This window comes from Calypte anna, chromosome 2, assembly GCF_003957555.1.
Source record: "Calypte anna isolate BGI_N300 chromosome 2, bCalAnn1_v1.p, whole genome shotgun sequence".
NCBI classification, from domain to species: domain Eukaryota; kingdom Metazoa; phylum Chordata; class Aves; order Apodiformes; family Trochilidae; genus Calypte; species Calypte anna.
In genome coordinates this window covers 81768101-81784470 of record NC_044245.1, presented here as the reverse complement: position 1 = coordinate 81784470, position 16370 = coordinate 81768101, and the positions used below count along the sequence as shown (strand labels likewise).

Here is a 16370-nt window from a genome sequence, read left to right as displayed (position 1 = left end):
CTCAAATCTGTAATTAACTCGTTGTTTTGATTACAACATATTCCACTGATTAACTTTTTACTATTTAAATTGGTTAATTATTAAGTGCTGCTAAAATTCAGCATTTTGATCCACCTCACATCATTGATAGGTTTTGAGTTTCTGCTAAATCATAACTGCATCAAAAGGTCTCATGCACCACACATGCCTGCAATGGAAAGCTTCTCATCTTAGTGTAAATTCATCTTCATAAGCAAAAATCACACACTGCACTCAAGCAGTTGGGGCATGTACACGAATTACTGCCAGCTCTGAGACAGAGACAGTAATCCATAGCAAAATGTAGAAAACATTACCTTACTCATCACTTCAGTTGTGAGAATGTGTCTGTGACCAGGGACTCCTCTGGATGTGGAAGATTATGTTCCCAGAGCCCTGTGATATGTGTAAAGTGTGTACATGAGTTACATGTACAAGAGTTACGTGGTAACCTGTATGTTATATTAAACATAAATTCTTCAGAAAAATGGTATTGGTCTTTTCTAGAAAGGTGTTTATGTTAGCAAAGGACTGAGGAGGAATGAAAGACATTTGCAATGAAGCTGTCAGGGAGAAAGAGCAAGAAACACCAGTATGAACCCTTGCCATAGTACTTGCTGTAATCTCAAACAATTGAGCACCAATATGATCTCTATGAGGAGACTCCAGTGTTGTTCCCATCTCAAGAGTGACTTATACTCATCAAAAGCCCTTCCAAGCTGTTCATGGCAGTGCAGGATCTTCATGGCCATGCATTAGTCACAGCAAGTGACAAAATTTCTTCTGGACTAAGCATTGTGAGATCTTTGATATCTTTTTAAACAGCTGTCAAAACAAATCACTTCTTATATAAGAACAATCACTGTACTATGTTCCCTCTGTATCTTGTTCCTCATGTCTCACCTGGGTTTCTCTTTTCACCCACACAGTGGACTGTTCCATTCACACACTAACTGCTAGAACTTGCTTTTCTGACTCTAGGTCCTGATAGCACATTTAAGCCCTGATAGCACAGGGCTTAGTCACAGCTTCTGTGAGGCTCACAGTGGTCAATGCTTGAGAAAGTTCTTTGTGTGAGCAATACATAGCTGGATGGGTGCCCCAGCAGTGCCCACACCCCTAGGTAAGCACATCTTGTCATCTCACAGCAGAAGCTATTCCTATCTCTATTTTGGAAGAGCCTGCCTACTGTGATTGCAACCTGCTCTGACTGTCTCTGTGACTCTTCACAGCCTGTCAGCTTTTCTATTGACAGTTTCTCAGTTCATCACAACTTCTCTCTTTTCTGTAGGCTTGCTTCCATAAGAGTAAAGTGCTCAGGCTGCCTTGGATCAGCCAGTGATATGTTAACTCCTCTGAAGCTGTGTTTGAGTCTGTGTCCATATTCACTTCACTAGCAGTTCCTTTTTATCCTTCTTTGGTTTACCTTCACATGTTCACCCAGGGAGCAATATAGAACTGAACAGAGAACATGCATAAAATATTAATGAAAGATAAGATAGATCCTCTCCCCGTTTGTCAGCACTGCCTGAGATTCATCTCCTGGCTAATCTATTGCAAAGTCCGCTTATGTTCTGCAGAAGACTGTTTTTATCCTTGTATCACACAAGTAAATCCATCTATTTGTGTCTGAAGGCTTTCTTTAATTCCTACCCTTTCAAAGGAGATGCACCCTCTGTATTAGCCCGATCATTAGCTGCACATTTCTGCCAAAAAATTCTCTTCTATCTTGTCTCATCGTTATGCCTCATGCAGACCTGGACCTTTTTGATAGAACATATAAGGGGGGTTTATTCCAGTATATCTGAATGATGTGCAGAGCTGTTTTCCTTCCTTTTTGTGGATAGTTTTCACTTCCATTATTGCCTTCATAGAAGAATATATTGGGAGAAAAAAGACTACTGCAGTTTCTTTCTGAAGAAGCAACAGCAAGTGAAGCAAGAAAAAAGGCCTGCAGCCTCCAATAGTATCCTCAAACTATGGATAAGGGGTAAACGAAATACTAAGCAACAAACGAGTGTTTTTTCTACTGTTTAGGTAACAGTGACTTGGTTGCTTTGACACCAAATGTTGAAACATGATAACTGAGTCTATTCAAAGCCCTTCATATATTTGTTCAAATAATTTTAGGTTCAGTGATCTGAAAGCACAAACACATCCTGACCAAATTTAGAAACTAGACCCACACTGGGAGATGAGCTTAAGATGAGTATCATGCTATTCAGATGAGGGAAAAATAAAGTTAGGAGTAAAGCCATCTAATCATAACTAGACTGAAGACTTGGGAAAACTGCCTTTTAGTTTCTAATTTGCAGTATATAGAGATACAAGAACTGAAAACTATTGAAAAGTGGCCATGAACTGTCTAACTCCCTCTGCTTTGATCCATGTCTGTGCACATGAGCTGGCAAAGTGACTGATAACATTGTTTGCATCATTCTTGGTGCTGGAGCCTCCTGTTCAGTTCTCTCTCCCACCTCTTGCAGATCAAAGAGTTCAGCATAATAATAAATTGGGTAATAAATTGGTACCACTACTGCATGGGCGCAGCATCATTATATGTCATAGTCAGGGTGACATACCTCCATGTGCAAAATCATCTTCAAGCTTGACTCATGTTAGCTGTGAATAATATGATCTGTTCGTCACTGACCAACAGGCTCTGGCCTTTAAATCTTTTAGGATCATCTGTTATTTCTTAGACACTGTTATCCTGAATTTTGAAAGTTTAGTAGTAAAGGAGAGATGTGTATTCATTGTTGTTTCAGAAGCAAGAGAAGTTACTCTCTGTGAAAGACCCAGGAACACTGAAAGGTATGGGGCAAGTCTGACTTGCTGACTTGTTACAAAACCCCCTGATGGTCTTGCTTTTGTCCACCACAGAGAGATTCTGTTAAGCAAAAACTTGTGTATTGCCAACAGTTGATGAGGAGAATTCTGAAAAGTAGTATGTGCCAGAACAACTCTTAGAACTGGGGAGAGACTAGGGATATACTTTTTAGATGGGCATTTAATTGTCTTCTCCCACCTTGCCTATTATACTATTCACACTGTATTTCCTTTTTCTTCCCAATAAATTAAAAAATATTGGTTTAATATAAAGTGCAATTACTGCCTGTGACTTTAAGCTAAGTTACAGGTGCTGCAGAAAAGTAAAAAACTATCAGATGACTTTGAGGTAGTACTTCAACACTGATTAATTAAACCAGCATTTGAATACTCCAATCTTAACTTCAGTTTCCGTTTTTAAATTTCCTTTGAAAGTTATTTACTCTTTGCACCAAAGTTACAACTGAGTTTTCTTCATGTTCACTTTTTCAGCTTCTGCATCTCTTATACCCTTAAAATGTAATTTGAATTTTCAGTCTTTTCAGTTGAATTCAGGAGAAATAATAGGAAAAAATCTCCAAAACACTTTGTTTTGTTATGGAGTCCCAATTTGTCTAGTCCATAACCCACCTGCAGTTGACCCTGGGATTTCTTGGTACTTTCAAGGTTATAGAGTGATCATAACAGCAGAAAAAACTCAAGAACTGAACGTGCAAGTCAGATCACAAGAGTAACATCTAGCACAAGAAAGCACAGTGAAATCCTCAAACCCACCTAGGTATTTTAGGTCCTGTTTCAATTTTGAATGGGTTCTTTCAGAATTGCAGCAGAGTTATAATTGACTTTATATCATTAGAATAGGAAACAGAGACAGAACTGTTATAAAATATCTGGCAGCCAGAGCTTTTTCCTCCTTCTCAAAAATGCTGTCTGTTACCCTGCAGTGCACTAGGGACCCATCTGGGAGCAGGGGATGTCCCAGATCTCCTGTCACACTACGTGGCTGTGAGCTGTTAAAGACTATAACATGCACTTAGTATTTTTTAAAACAAACTTTAGATATATCAAAATGAAAGGTGGTTACCTGCATTCATCTGGGAAATAGAACTCCCCATAAAACTTTTCTTTTGGAACAGCGAAACAAATATTGAGTATTTGCTGTTGCTTTTAAGCAACAATTTATCCTGGTTTGGGCCAGGATAAAGGTAATTTTCTGTCTTGTACTTTTGCTTTCAGCTAAGTCTCTTGTAAGTAGCTGCACTTGCTGACAGTATACATATGATGAAAGAGAGACACTGGAAAAAGATAGATACTGCATATCTGAAGGTGTTAAGATACTGCATATCTGAAGGTGTTAATCTGACACATATACCTACTCAGAGCTTGCAGTCACCCAAGTGGTATTACAGCCACACCTGTGCTTCCTTTCTGAAAATAATGTTTCACAGAAGTGTTTCAAAGCAGTTGCTTTCACAGCAACAGGCAGAGCAGAAATGTCCCAGAGCACGCAAGGCAGCCCAGCAGGACGTGATGTGAAACTGACTGTCACGTTTGTTAATGGAGCTCAGGGGAGGAAACACACATCACAATTCATGTGGGCAAGGGCCATTTCTCAGTCAGATCCCTCTGTGATTCAGGTAGCTTTTATTTGCTCAGTATATTTTGGAGGAGGAGTGAGAGGAGGGGAAGATGCCGCTGCTGCCGCCTGTTCAATGCAAAGTGCGTGGCTGTGATAGGCTGAGGGGACGTGGATACTCTGCCTATATATGCTGGCTACTGCATCCTCTGGGCTGTATAGCTGTCACAGAGGAGCAAAGAAGGACACTGAGGAAGACAGAGGAGAAGGAAAAACCTTACCAACTCGCTGTAAGTAACATGCTTTTTCCTTAAAGCCTTGTGGTTATTGAATTCAAGCCAAGTACAACTGGATTAATGAAACAATTGGTTACTTAGAGTGGGTATCATAAACAGCCATCCTGTGTTACTTTAGGGGTAATCCAGAAAATAAATGCTCAAAAAGCATTTCTTTTCAGTCTAAGTTTGCACCATGTCGGATGCACCTCTTTGTGTTTGCTTGGTTTTACACAGGAATATGTCAGCTACAACTGTTTATGTACATTTAAGCATAATTCCATATATTCAGAAGTTTGTATCTTGCCTTTCCAAGTGCAACAGTTCTGAACAGCCACACAGACCTTGAGAATTTTTCTGCCAAATATTCTGAATCATAAAATTTTCAAGATAAATTCAGTGCATGAATTTATTCTGAATATTCTGAATCATAAAATTTTCAAGATAAATTCAGTGCATGACTTTTTAAGGTGAGGTTTTCCTCAGCAATAACCCTTTCCCATCACTGTAGTAAGACTTCAGAAGGAAAAAATTGCTAGTTGCAGACTGTGCTGGTGACATCAATGAATAAAACCAGCAACTTCTGACTGGAAAATGAAATTTTAAAATGAAATGTAGAACCTGTAACATATCTAATTCATGGCTTGTGAAAAGGTAGAAATATAGAGTAGATCCAGTTCATGCTGGAATAAAGTTCTTCCTCTTGCCAATAGTCAAAGTTTAGCTTTACAGAAGCAACAGCTGCAAAAACCTTCAGTTAGATTCAATAGCAGAAAGTCCTCAGGGCTTCATTCGAGTCACTGTAGCACCACAAACCTTTAAATTACATTGTAGTCTGCAACATTCAGTTGGTAGAATAGGAAGTCCACTTGTCTCATTTCTTGGAAAAAGATGCAGTTAATACTTTTTTTTTTTTTTTTTTAGCAATACATCTGTGTGTTTAAGGTGCTATGAATGCATCTGTGTTTTTTTCCTTTCTATACTTAATAATAGGAGCTGCTAAAAGATGTTATTTTGGTAGCTGGTTTGTATTTTGTTTTGATGAACTGGACAACAAGCATTCATAAATTTATAATACATTGAATGTACCTCTCTCCTAGTTTGTTCCCCTTTTCCTCCTTTTTCCTCTTTTTTTTCCTATTTCTTCTTCATAACAGTTTTACAGGTAGTATTATGTTCTCTTTTACATTTATATGCAGTTAATACAAAAATTAGATTCTGAAAGTATAGTAAATACTTTTTAACAGAAATATTTTATAAGCTCAGTTTATCTACATAGTATTATACCTATAAATGTGTTTCATGCTTAATTATGCATGAGCTGCTCATTTGTATGCTTTGGTTTCAAATAAAGTAGTTTACAAATAAACATTATACTGAAAATGCAATCTAAAGCCTAACAGCAGTTTCCATTAGCTTCATTAAAATGAAATGTTACCAAGATCTAATTTCAGTGCACTGAGGTAGATGGAGTACTTAAAACAAAACAGCAAAGGATTTGTCAACTTTAGATTGTGTAGTGTACTTGTCCTGTGACAAACTCCAGCAAAATCAAGAGCAATGAACAAGAATTTAAAAATACATTGATATAAGTTAAGGTTTAAAATTATTGTTCTTGTTTTTTACCTGAAGTTAAGAGCAAAAGTCCTCTAGTAAAGAAGGACTTGATCTGAAGAATTATCCAGTGGTGACAATATCCATTGGTTGTTGCTGGGAACAAAAGTACTCAGACATAATACATATTTGGTAAAATTGTATTTTATCAGAGTAAGGCTGACAATGAATTTGGATACAGACTGTGCTTAAAATGTGGTAGATATTGATAATTAGGCAGAGTACCTCTTAAGACAGTGGACTCCTCTCACTTGGGGTTCAGCTGGCAGATGCTGAATCTGCTGAAATTCATCCTGGGGAGGTGTCTGATCCCTGAGGGTCTGTGGCCTTTATCAGTCTTCATGCGTCTTCAAGAAAATAAACCGCTATTAAATACTTGGGAGTGAGGCTCTGTTTCTCTGAAATTTCTGTTAATTTCAGGAACTCTGCCTGCATTATTTTGAAGTTTAAGTCCCTTCAACTTAAGTGGGTATTTCAAGTACACATAGACTCAGCCCTTCAGAAAATATGGGTGGTCTCAAACACTGTTTTCATTTTAGACTCTAAGATTCCCTGAGGTATTTTGCTTCTTAGAACATCTCATGCTATAATTTTAAAATATGCTGGCATTGAGGGAAGGTCTCTGTGCATTGTGTTGTTTCTGTGTATGCATGTGAGAGGTAGAAGAGAGAACTATTCTATACTGGTAGAGTGGTGAAGTAATTTTCATTTTTAAAATACTAACTGTAAGCATTACAATTGCCAGATATCCAGGCTACTGGATGTGGCTTCAATAGCAAATAATACTTCAAAGCAGCTCAAGTGAGACCTATAATGAACTGCTGAGGAAGAGGATAAAAATAAGGATGAGAATGCAAGTGTGTGTTGTCACTCATAGAAGAACAGATAAAAAATAGGAGGTGAAAAAGAAAATTTAAATGATCACTGTGTTCCCACAGAGTGTCCCATCACCATTCCTGTGAGATATGTGTATTACAGTAGGTATGGAATTTTCAGGTAAGGACTTCTAGGAAAGAAGATTCATGGATACAAAAAAAAAAAAAAAAAAGGTAGATGTTTAGATAGATTTTAATTTGTCAGTGTTGTCTTGAGGAGAAAGCAAAATTAAATACTTTGCTTCAGACGAAGCAAATTGATGTCAAGCTAAATTAAAAGTTCATTAAAAGCTAACTAGATATTAGTTTCTATCAATTCATAACATTGCAGCAAATATGGCAGATTTGGAAAGGATAAGCTAAGGTTTAAATTAGAGATATTTTGAAAAAGGAGAGAAAAAGTACAATATCTAGATTTCTTCTGGAAAAATATCTAAACCAAAGAACTGAGCCTTGAGGTGTAGTTAGAATGCTGCCACAGAGATGTGTATGAATTACTGCAATTCATGCTGACTTAGAAAGTTTATTAAAATTTTTAACCGCAGCCAAAGACTTATGAAATGAAAATGCACAAAAGATTTGAGGGGTGCTAAAGAAATGGAGTCATCCTGATTGAAAATGAGTAGGAAAAAACCCTGCTCACTTAAGCAGTCTTCCAAAGGGAGATGAGACACAAAGCTGCCCACCAGGATGCTCTGAGGACTGCAATGACTACTGGCAATGTGTTTCCAGCAACCTAGTAGCGAGATCTGAGAAATTTCCTAATTCCCCTTTAAGAAAGTCATAGAGAGCTAAATAAACACTTACATGATGGGTAAAGAGAGTAAGATAAATCTAACAAAATAGCAACAAGAACAGTTATTCTCTGGGAACTCAAGTGATTCATGACTTACAGCAGCACCTTGCCTTCTTAAATAGCAGCAGCAGCTGCTCCACAGAAATCCCACATCCTCTGTAGCAGCAGAGATGTTGCCAGGATGGTGTCTTTCTTTTGCAGTGTGACAGTACTAATTCCAATATAATAAAGCCCAGAAGGATCTCTATCAAAATTATGTCCTCAGTTATAAATCCTTAGCACAAATAACTGATAGCTAAGAATATCTAAGAAATGGTCTCTTAATTACATAACATTCTCACTTTGCTTAATGTAATTATTCCTTTAAAAAGTGAAGATCTGAAGGTATGTGAAGTAAGCATATTTTCCATACTAGCAGTGACTCTCCTTGTTTAATATGCCAGTTTTCTTACTAGATCCCAAAGAGCAGTATCATTCAACCTGAGTATATAAGGAGTCTTGGGCATTTTTTAGACACTGTGGTCTCAACCTTGTATTCACTGAACACTCAAAATACACAGCCACATACAGTAAAAAAGTGAGGTGGGCCTGGATAGCAGGAGCAGACACCCTACCAATATGAATTTATATTTTCACAGCACTTTGCAGGCAAACTCCAGCTCACCTCAGTTGACCACGTAGCTCCTTGGATGTGCTCATGCAAACTGCCAGCTCAAAGCACACCCAGAGATCAAGTCCAACATCTTGGAAATAGGGACAGATCGAGACAGAGCTTCTTCACTTCTTCCTGTAAAAAAACAATGCAGATCAACCCTTAGTGAATTTAATTGAAACACCAGTAAGAAATGTAGTTTTGTAAATGGCACAGCATTTACTGTGAAAGAGTGAAGGAGAGAGAATCTTGAGACAGGACAGAAGGCAAGAAGCAGATAAAATGACAGGGCAGCACAATGAACCACTGATAACCGGGATTTTTATAGCTTGTTATTGTTGCAGAATGCTCCTGGAAGGTCCTGGAAGGTTCTGGAAGGTAGGGGGTGTGTCTTTCCTTCTTGTGCACAATCCCATGTCCGTATGCACAATCCCATATCTGAGGCCAATCAGACTGGCCCTTGATTCTGACCCCTATACGACTGGGATTCGCCTGTCTATAGGTAAACACACTGGGTGTCCAATAATACGTTATGTTGGTGTGTGGTGGCGGGGGCGTGGTCACAGAAACACTATATAAGTAAAAGTTACTGCACAATAAAGTCAAAGCTTGGTTATCAATTATATTGGTTGCACGAGTCTTCCCTCATCCTCCCTGTGGCAAGTGGATTTCTCTCGTCGCCCCCGACATATTATAGGTTATAATAGAGACAAACAGCAAACTATTTTCTTACACCTCTTCCTTATAAAGTAGAAAGGAGTTGATTATGTGCTACATGACAGTGCCAGACACATCCTTGTGTCAGCCAGCAGCAGCAGACATTAAATCTGTGATTTGTGAACCTTCATTGATGTGCCTCTCCTGCTCTTCTCTGCCAAAGATACAGCCTATCTGTATTAAATTAATAATTAATCATGACCTAGGCATCAAAGATGAAACAGTGTGATTTATATTATATTGATATTATCAATATTGATAATATCAATATATTATATTGATTCTATACAATGTCCAGCTAATACTGGAGTGAAGCAGAATGCAGCAATGTATGGGCATTGGACTAATATGCAGAAATAAGAGTGTATGTTTTTTTTCAAAAAAGGCAATATGAGTCATTCTATAAATCACCTGAATAACCAATTTAAAACTAGCGATATTTTTTCAAAATTAAATTTAATTCTTTTTTTCTAGGTTTTTTCTGAAAGCAGGTCCTAAACTCTGAAACCGATGGATGCTGCAGAGTTCCGGAAGAGAGGGAAGGAGATGGTGGACTACATTGCAGATTACCTGGAGAATATCGATAAAAGACAAGTCTTCCCAGATGTGGAACCAGGATATCTAAGGTCTCTCATTCCAGACTGTGCACCACAGAATCCTGAGAGCTTTAAGGATGTCTTTAAAGATATTGAGAGGATCATCATGCCAGGGGTAAGAAAAATAGATATGTAGTGTAATAGTCAATGCTGCATTGAGGTTTTCAAAGACTTTAAGGAAAGTGTGGGTTGCAGGCTGTTTGTCTAGACTTTACAAACCATACTTTGTGATCAGTCTTCAGAAAGCAGGAGTCTGCTTTACATGTTAAATATGACTGTCACTTCACACAGCTAATATTTTCTGCTCTTTCTAGAAATAATCACAGAATTCTTTTGCTTCATGTGATGTTTGCTTTTGGAAATAATCCTCTTTCCTCCCTTGAACCGGTTAAGGCAAAGCTTCATAACTTTCAGTTTTGTGTGATGTTTTTGGTACTTGCAAAGCACAGTAAATATTTTATAAAACAGGATTTTTATTAGTTTGCTTTGCCTAAAATGTTCCTTCAAGCTGATCTTTAAATGTTAAAATTCTCTTCTGAGACTTCTTTTTATTACAGAGTTGACTAGAAAGGATTCTCCCCAATACTTGTTCTATTGATCTAGTCTTGTAAATGTCAACTTCTAGTACCTCTTAAAGCAGATGGCTTTGATATTAGTCCTTGGACAGATCAGTGTTGCATCTTGCATTTGTCCAATTCTTTCTTGATTTTCTTCTCATGGTATATCTTTTTTATTTTGAATACATACTTGTCTCTTAAGGCTTGTAAGTAGCTTGAAGAGGACTGAATTACTAGTAAACATTAATAAGGAATCTCTCCTTTGGTTCTCTGCAATAACCCCTTTGGGTTGTTTCTCTGGATGTACCTAGGTGATATGATTGCTACGTGAACAGACATGGAACCACTGCTCTGCAAATGTGTTTAGGCAGTGAACTAGAATACCAATTCGTTTTCATTGACTCATGTAAATATTTGATATTCAATATGATCTTTTCATATTTCCCTTGGAGCCAACTCTACTGTCCTTTCACAGGTAAAAAGCCCCACTAAAGTCAATGGAAATCTCTCCACTCTTCTCAAAGATTTGTGGATGAAGTCTTAAACCCAGCAGAATTAAATCAGTGCAGATTAGATAGGAGAATTACGTCCAGCACCCGCAAATAGTTTTGTTGCTTCCCAGAGATACAATTATCTTACCCTTTTTATTGGAGGAAAATATTGACCTTTTTTTTTTTTGTCTGTAAATTACAACAGAAAACACTTTTCTTTGAACACTTGAGAACGTTCAATAAAAGAACAGGCAATTTAAAAGAGTTAAGTAATTTGAGAATAAAAAACTGAGATATTAAACTCCAGTTAAGTCATCACACCTCCTCTTATCTGAATTATTTTTTTCTTGATATTTACATGCCCTGCAAATAAATTTACTTTTACAAAGTGATACATTCTGAAGAAGAAATGTCCTGTCCAAAACTTTCCTCTGGTGTGAAATGCTACTATTTGTTATGCAAAGAGCACAAGTACATAAATTCCAGTTCTTATAGTAAATCTGATTCTGCTTGTGTTGTTTATACCAAATACTGAAGACTGTCGTGAGCAAAGCATTACAAAGTCATAGTACAGTAGAGGTTGGATGGCACCTCTCTAGAGCATTCAGTCACAAAGCAGAGTCTGCTAGAGCATGTTGCTGAGGACTACATCCAATTGGTTGTTGAATATCTCTAATGATGGAGTCTTCACAATTTCTCTTTTGTCCTGTTCCAAAGTATGACCAGTCTCACAGTAAAAAATCTTTTTCATATGTTGAAGTATAATTTTTTGTTTTTCAATTTGTATACATTACTTACTGTCATTTCACTGCTTTCCACTAAGAAGAATGTGGTTCAATCTTCTTTTAATCTGTTGGCCTTGTTTGCTGCAAGGGCACATTGCTAGATGAATGACCCTTAGGTTCATTGGTCTCCAGCCAGCTCATCCCTGGCCTGTACTGTTACAGGGGGTTATTCTCCCTGAGGTACAGGATTTTGCATTTCTCTTTAGAACTTCATGAGATTTCTATTGGCTCATTTCTGCAGCCTGTTGAAGGTGCTGAATTGCAGCATGACCATATTGTGTACCAAACACTCCTCTCAATCTTATCTCATTTGTATAATTGCTGAGAATATCACCCTGTCCCATCGTTCAGGTCACTAAAGAAGATGTACTGGCCATGGTATTGATTCCAAGGGTACACTACTGGCCTCCAGGTGGACATCATGCCCCTGCTCACAACCATATGAGTCTGGCAGTTCAGCAAGTTTCCACTCTACAGTCCACTTATCTTGTTCTTTTTTAATCAGTGTGTCATAAGGATGTTTTGGGAGACAGTATTGAAAGTCTTAACAATATCCTGTGCTATGTGCTCTGCTCTTGTCTAAGTCAGTCATTTAGTAGAAGGCTGTCAGGTTGCTTAAGCATGATTTGCCCTTCATAAATCTGTGCCACAGCACAGATGCTGTGGCATAAATCTAGCCACAGCACCATTTTTTCCTTAATATGTCTGGAAACAGCTTCAAGGTTCTGTCATCTTCCCTGGTATTGGGGCAGCCTATAGTTTCCCAGATCCTCCTTCTTGTCCTTCTTGAAAGAATGAGTGATTTTTGCTTTTTTCCAGTCCTTAGGAACATTCCCCAATTGCCATAACCTTTTGAAGGTATTTGAGGGTGGTCTCAATTATATTCTCTAGCTCCCGAAGCATTTGTGAGTACATCCCAGTAGGCTCCATAGACACCTGTATATCCAGTTTGTTTCAATTTTTCCTAACCTGTTCCTCCTCCAGGTGAAGTCTTTCTTACTTAAGGCTTTCCTAAGCATCCTGGATGGCAAATTTACAAATAAAGAATGATGTGAAAAAAGCATTGAGTGCCTCTGTCTTTTCCCTGTTCTTCATCACCAAGTCCCCAGCCTCATTTGGCAGCAGACCTCCAGTTACCCTATTTTATTTTTAATGCTCATGAACCTGCAGAAGCCTTTCTTGTTGTGCTTCATGCCCCTTACCAGATTCAACTCTAGATGGTTCTGGCTTTCCTAAAGACACTCGGACAGTGTCTTCATAGCCTTCCTCTCCTGGGCCACCTGACCTTCCTTGCCCTTCTTATATTATCTTTTACGTTTGAACATTGTCAGGGGCCAAGGGATGGAAAAACAAATATCAGTTATGCTCTCTGCAATATTTCACTAAGTGTGTCTGCTCCAACATGGCAAAAGAAATGAATTTTACAGCTGCTTCAAGCAAAGGGAGAAGGAGGAGGAAGGAGGAAGAACCGCAGCTGCCCTTGCCCCAGGGCTTTTGGCTTTTTTGCTTTTTGTGAGTGGTACAAGTGGAATCTGCTGTGTTTCATCAAACAAATGGCTCCCAGCAAGGAGGCAGTTTAACTAGATTAACCCAAGATGAATGTCACAAGTCTTACAGATCACAGAGGATTAGAGCTGGAGAGACGCACAGTGGCAGCCCTGGCTCATTATGGACGTCAGTGAAAGTCTGTACATGTGGGTCCTATCAGCAGCCACTGTTTATTTGGTATATTTTTATCTGTCTATTATTTTCCTGTGAAGTACCAGGTCCCAGCCTATTTTTGTCTGATTTGTGAAGGAAGGTGTTTGCCACAAGTACTCTAAGACTTTGTTACAACAAATAAAAAGATCCTGACCAGATATAAGAGATACCCTTCCTTTGAATACCTGATTTGATAAGGTTTGGTCCCAATAACCAGTAAAAATGAAATCTTGAGCATACCAACATATCAAGTACAGGGATAGTTTAGGAAAACTGTAGTGGATAAGATTTGTTTTCATACGAAAGAGATCAGGGCATCCAAAACATTAGATATGGTACACCACAGAGGAGAAAGTGGTAGCTGATTCATTGGGTATACAGGAGTTAAGACAGTTTCCCCTTAGTATGGAGCATGTCACGTAAACAAGAGCTGGTTGATGGCATGAGGAGTGTTAGAAGAAAACTGGAAAAGGTATTTGCAGCATGCAGGACAATGCAGTGCAGTGATCCCTAAATTAACTCCAGAACCAGAAACCTCATCACGAACTGTGGCAAAGGGGAGAGTGGAAGGTAAAATTCATTGAAGATGGGAACGAAGAACAAAACAGTAAGGAAACACTGAGCTCAGGTAAGTGAGGCTGTCAGGATGCTCTTACCATCCTCACGTTATAACAGAGGCACTCCAGTATGATATAAAAAAAAGGAAAACAAAATGGTTTAAGAAAAAGCTGAGCTTCAATAACTTGTTAACCCTGGATTTCAAGCCAAGGAAAGATGCATTCTGCTGAATTCTTGCTTGAAGTCCATCTAATTCTCTAGAAGTACCTTTTTCTACAGTTTGCCTTTTATATTTGAATGCAAAAGCTGGTTTTGCCTAACATACCACATCAAGTTATTTCTACTGAGCATTGCAGTGTAGCAGTACATTTCCTGGTTTTGAATTCTAATAGATTGGAGTTGTGGAACCCTATCAAGTATCACAGATCCTTAAAATTTCATAGACATTACACAACATAATTCTAAATATTGCTGTTTCAAGATAATTGATTACAATTTGTTCAGTTATTGTGTTGTTCTGCCATATTAGTACATAAAAAGTGGAACTGCACATAAATCACAAGTTATTATAGGTAGACAATAATTTTCTTCAGGTGTGGTGAGGAGCTGTTTGGCCAGATTCAGTGCCTGAATTTTAACAAATAACTCCAGAATGCAGGCAAGAAAGTTCTGTGGACTTCTGCTGCACTGAAGACAATCCTGCTAAGATGCAATTGCATGATAAGAGATCAAAGAACAAAATATTGATGTCTCTGAAAGCAGGGGCTCAAGAACAGTACCCTGAACAGAAACTCACACTGCCACTGACCATTCAATTTGTGTCTTCTAGACAGACAAATGGAGAACTCTTATTTTAGAACTGTTGGGTGGTAGGAACAAAAGAGAATTTATTTCTAATTTGAGTAAAATATAGAGAAAAAATTGAGAAAAAACAAGGTAAGCTTTTCTAAAAAATGGGATCCTGTGTTAGAGCCAAGTAGTAGATAACTGTTATCTGATCCAAGTTTTTAATCTGTTCTGATTTTGTGGCAATATGTTTCTGCTTCCTGCATTAGTTAAAAATGACCATTTTCCCCTAAATACAGGTGACTCACTGGCACAGTCCGTACTTTTTTGCCTACTACCCTGCAGGCTCTTCCTTCCCAACTCTTCTTGCAGACATGTTGTGTGGTGGAATAGGTTGTGTGGGCTTCTCTTGGGTAAGTTGAATGGGGTATGTACTGCTATGTGATAATGGTGCTTCACCTTGCCACGATTTTAAGAATTTTAGTAACATTCTTCAATTACATTATTGATTAACAGCAGTGAAGTCACAGGGCTATTTTTATAGGTATATCCTTGATTACTTAAGTGTTTTCACACAGACACCCGGAGTGACTCCAGTAATAAAAAGCTATTTCCTCTTAGAAATTTTAGTGGTAGCAATGCAAACTTACTGATAATTCATTAATGACTATGACTGTTGCCTGTCACCCAGGGTTGTCACTTCTCTTATCATCTGGATGAATTTATGTTTGTGTTACACCCCCCAACACATATTCATAAGAGAAGGGCTCTTCTCAAAAGAGGTTGGTATTTGATGTAAAAAAAAAAATATTCAAGATCCAAATGCTAGCTTTGAAATTTTATAGTCATGGTTCCATGTGAGGTCCAGTTTTACATTTTTTTAGTAAGTATCAGAAGCAACATGAATACAATGGTCTCTTTTTATTCTCTGTTTTATTTTTCAACACAGGCTGCAAGTCCAGCTTGCACAGAGCTGGAGACTGTCATGCTGGATTGGCTAGGGAAAATGATTAATTTGCCTGAAGAGTTTTTAGCTGGGAAGGATGGCCAAGGTGGAGGAGTCATTCAGGTAAGAGGGGAATGAAAGCAGAATACAGCTTGAGTTTGTGGACTTTATGAGTTGTATAAAACTGTAATATCAAACACTAATAAAGGGAAGATATTTTTTTTCTGCCCCGTGGGTTCCTGTCAGACTTTCAGAAAGATTGATGTACTGTGAGAATGTCTATAGGTGGGTAGGACCATTCATGAAAAAAATGTTGCTTTCAGAGCATCAGAATTCTGAAATACTCTTCTCTCTGAAGAATTGTTAGTAGTTCAAATTAACAGTGGAATTTGTGTTTTAAATTCACATTACAAGGTTGAAAAATTGTTTAGGATGGAGTCTTCAATTTGGAGTGAGCCCATACTTACCAACAATATGCAGCAATGCTTCATGTCTGAAAATAGAAAAAAAAAGCCAAACACATTTCTAAATAGAAATATATCTGCGGCTTTTAAGTACAGCATCATGGAAGGTGGTTTCAGAAGTTTCCATGAATTCC

The 16370-nt window shown here is 38.1% G+C and overlaps 1 protein-coding gene across 2 annotated transcripts in view; it reads left to right on the top strand.

Moving 5' to 3' along the window:
- The window catches only part of DDC (dopa decarboxylase), a 68879-nt gene that overhangs the window by 10512 nt on the left and 41997 nt on the right, over positions 1-16370 (top strand). For both annotated transcript variants that reach the window (XM_030445913.1, XM_030445912.1), the window contains 3 exons: positions 9827-10063; positions 15126-15239; positions 15776-15895. In XM_030445913.1, coding sequence (XP_030301773.1) covers positions 9863-10063; positions 15126-15239; positions 15776-15895 — 435 coding nt within the window. In that variant the 5' untranslated portion in view covers positions 9827-9862. The remainder of the gene's footprint in view (positions 1-9826; positions 10064-15125; positions 15240-15775; positions 15896-16370) is intronic.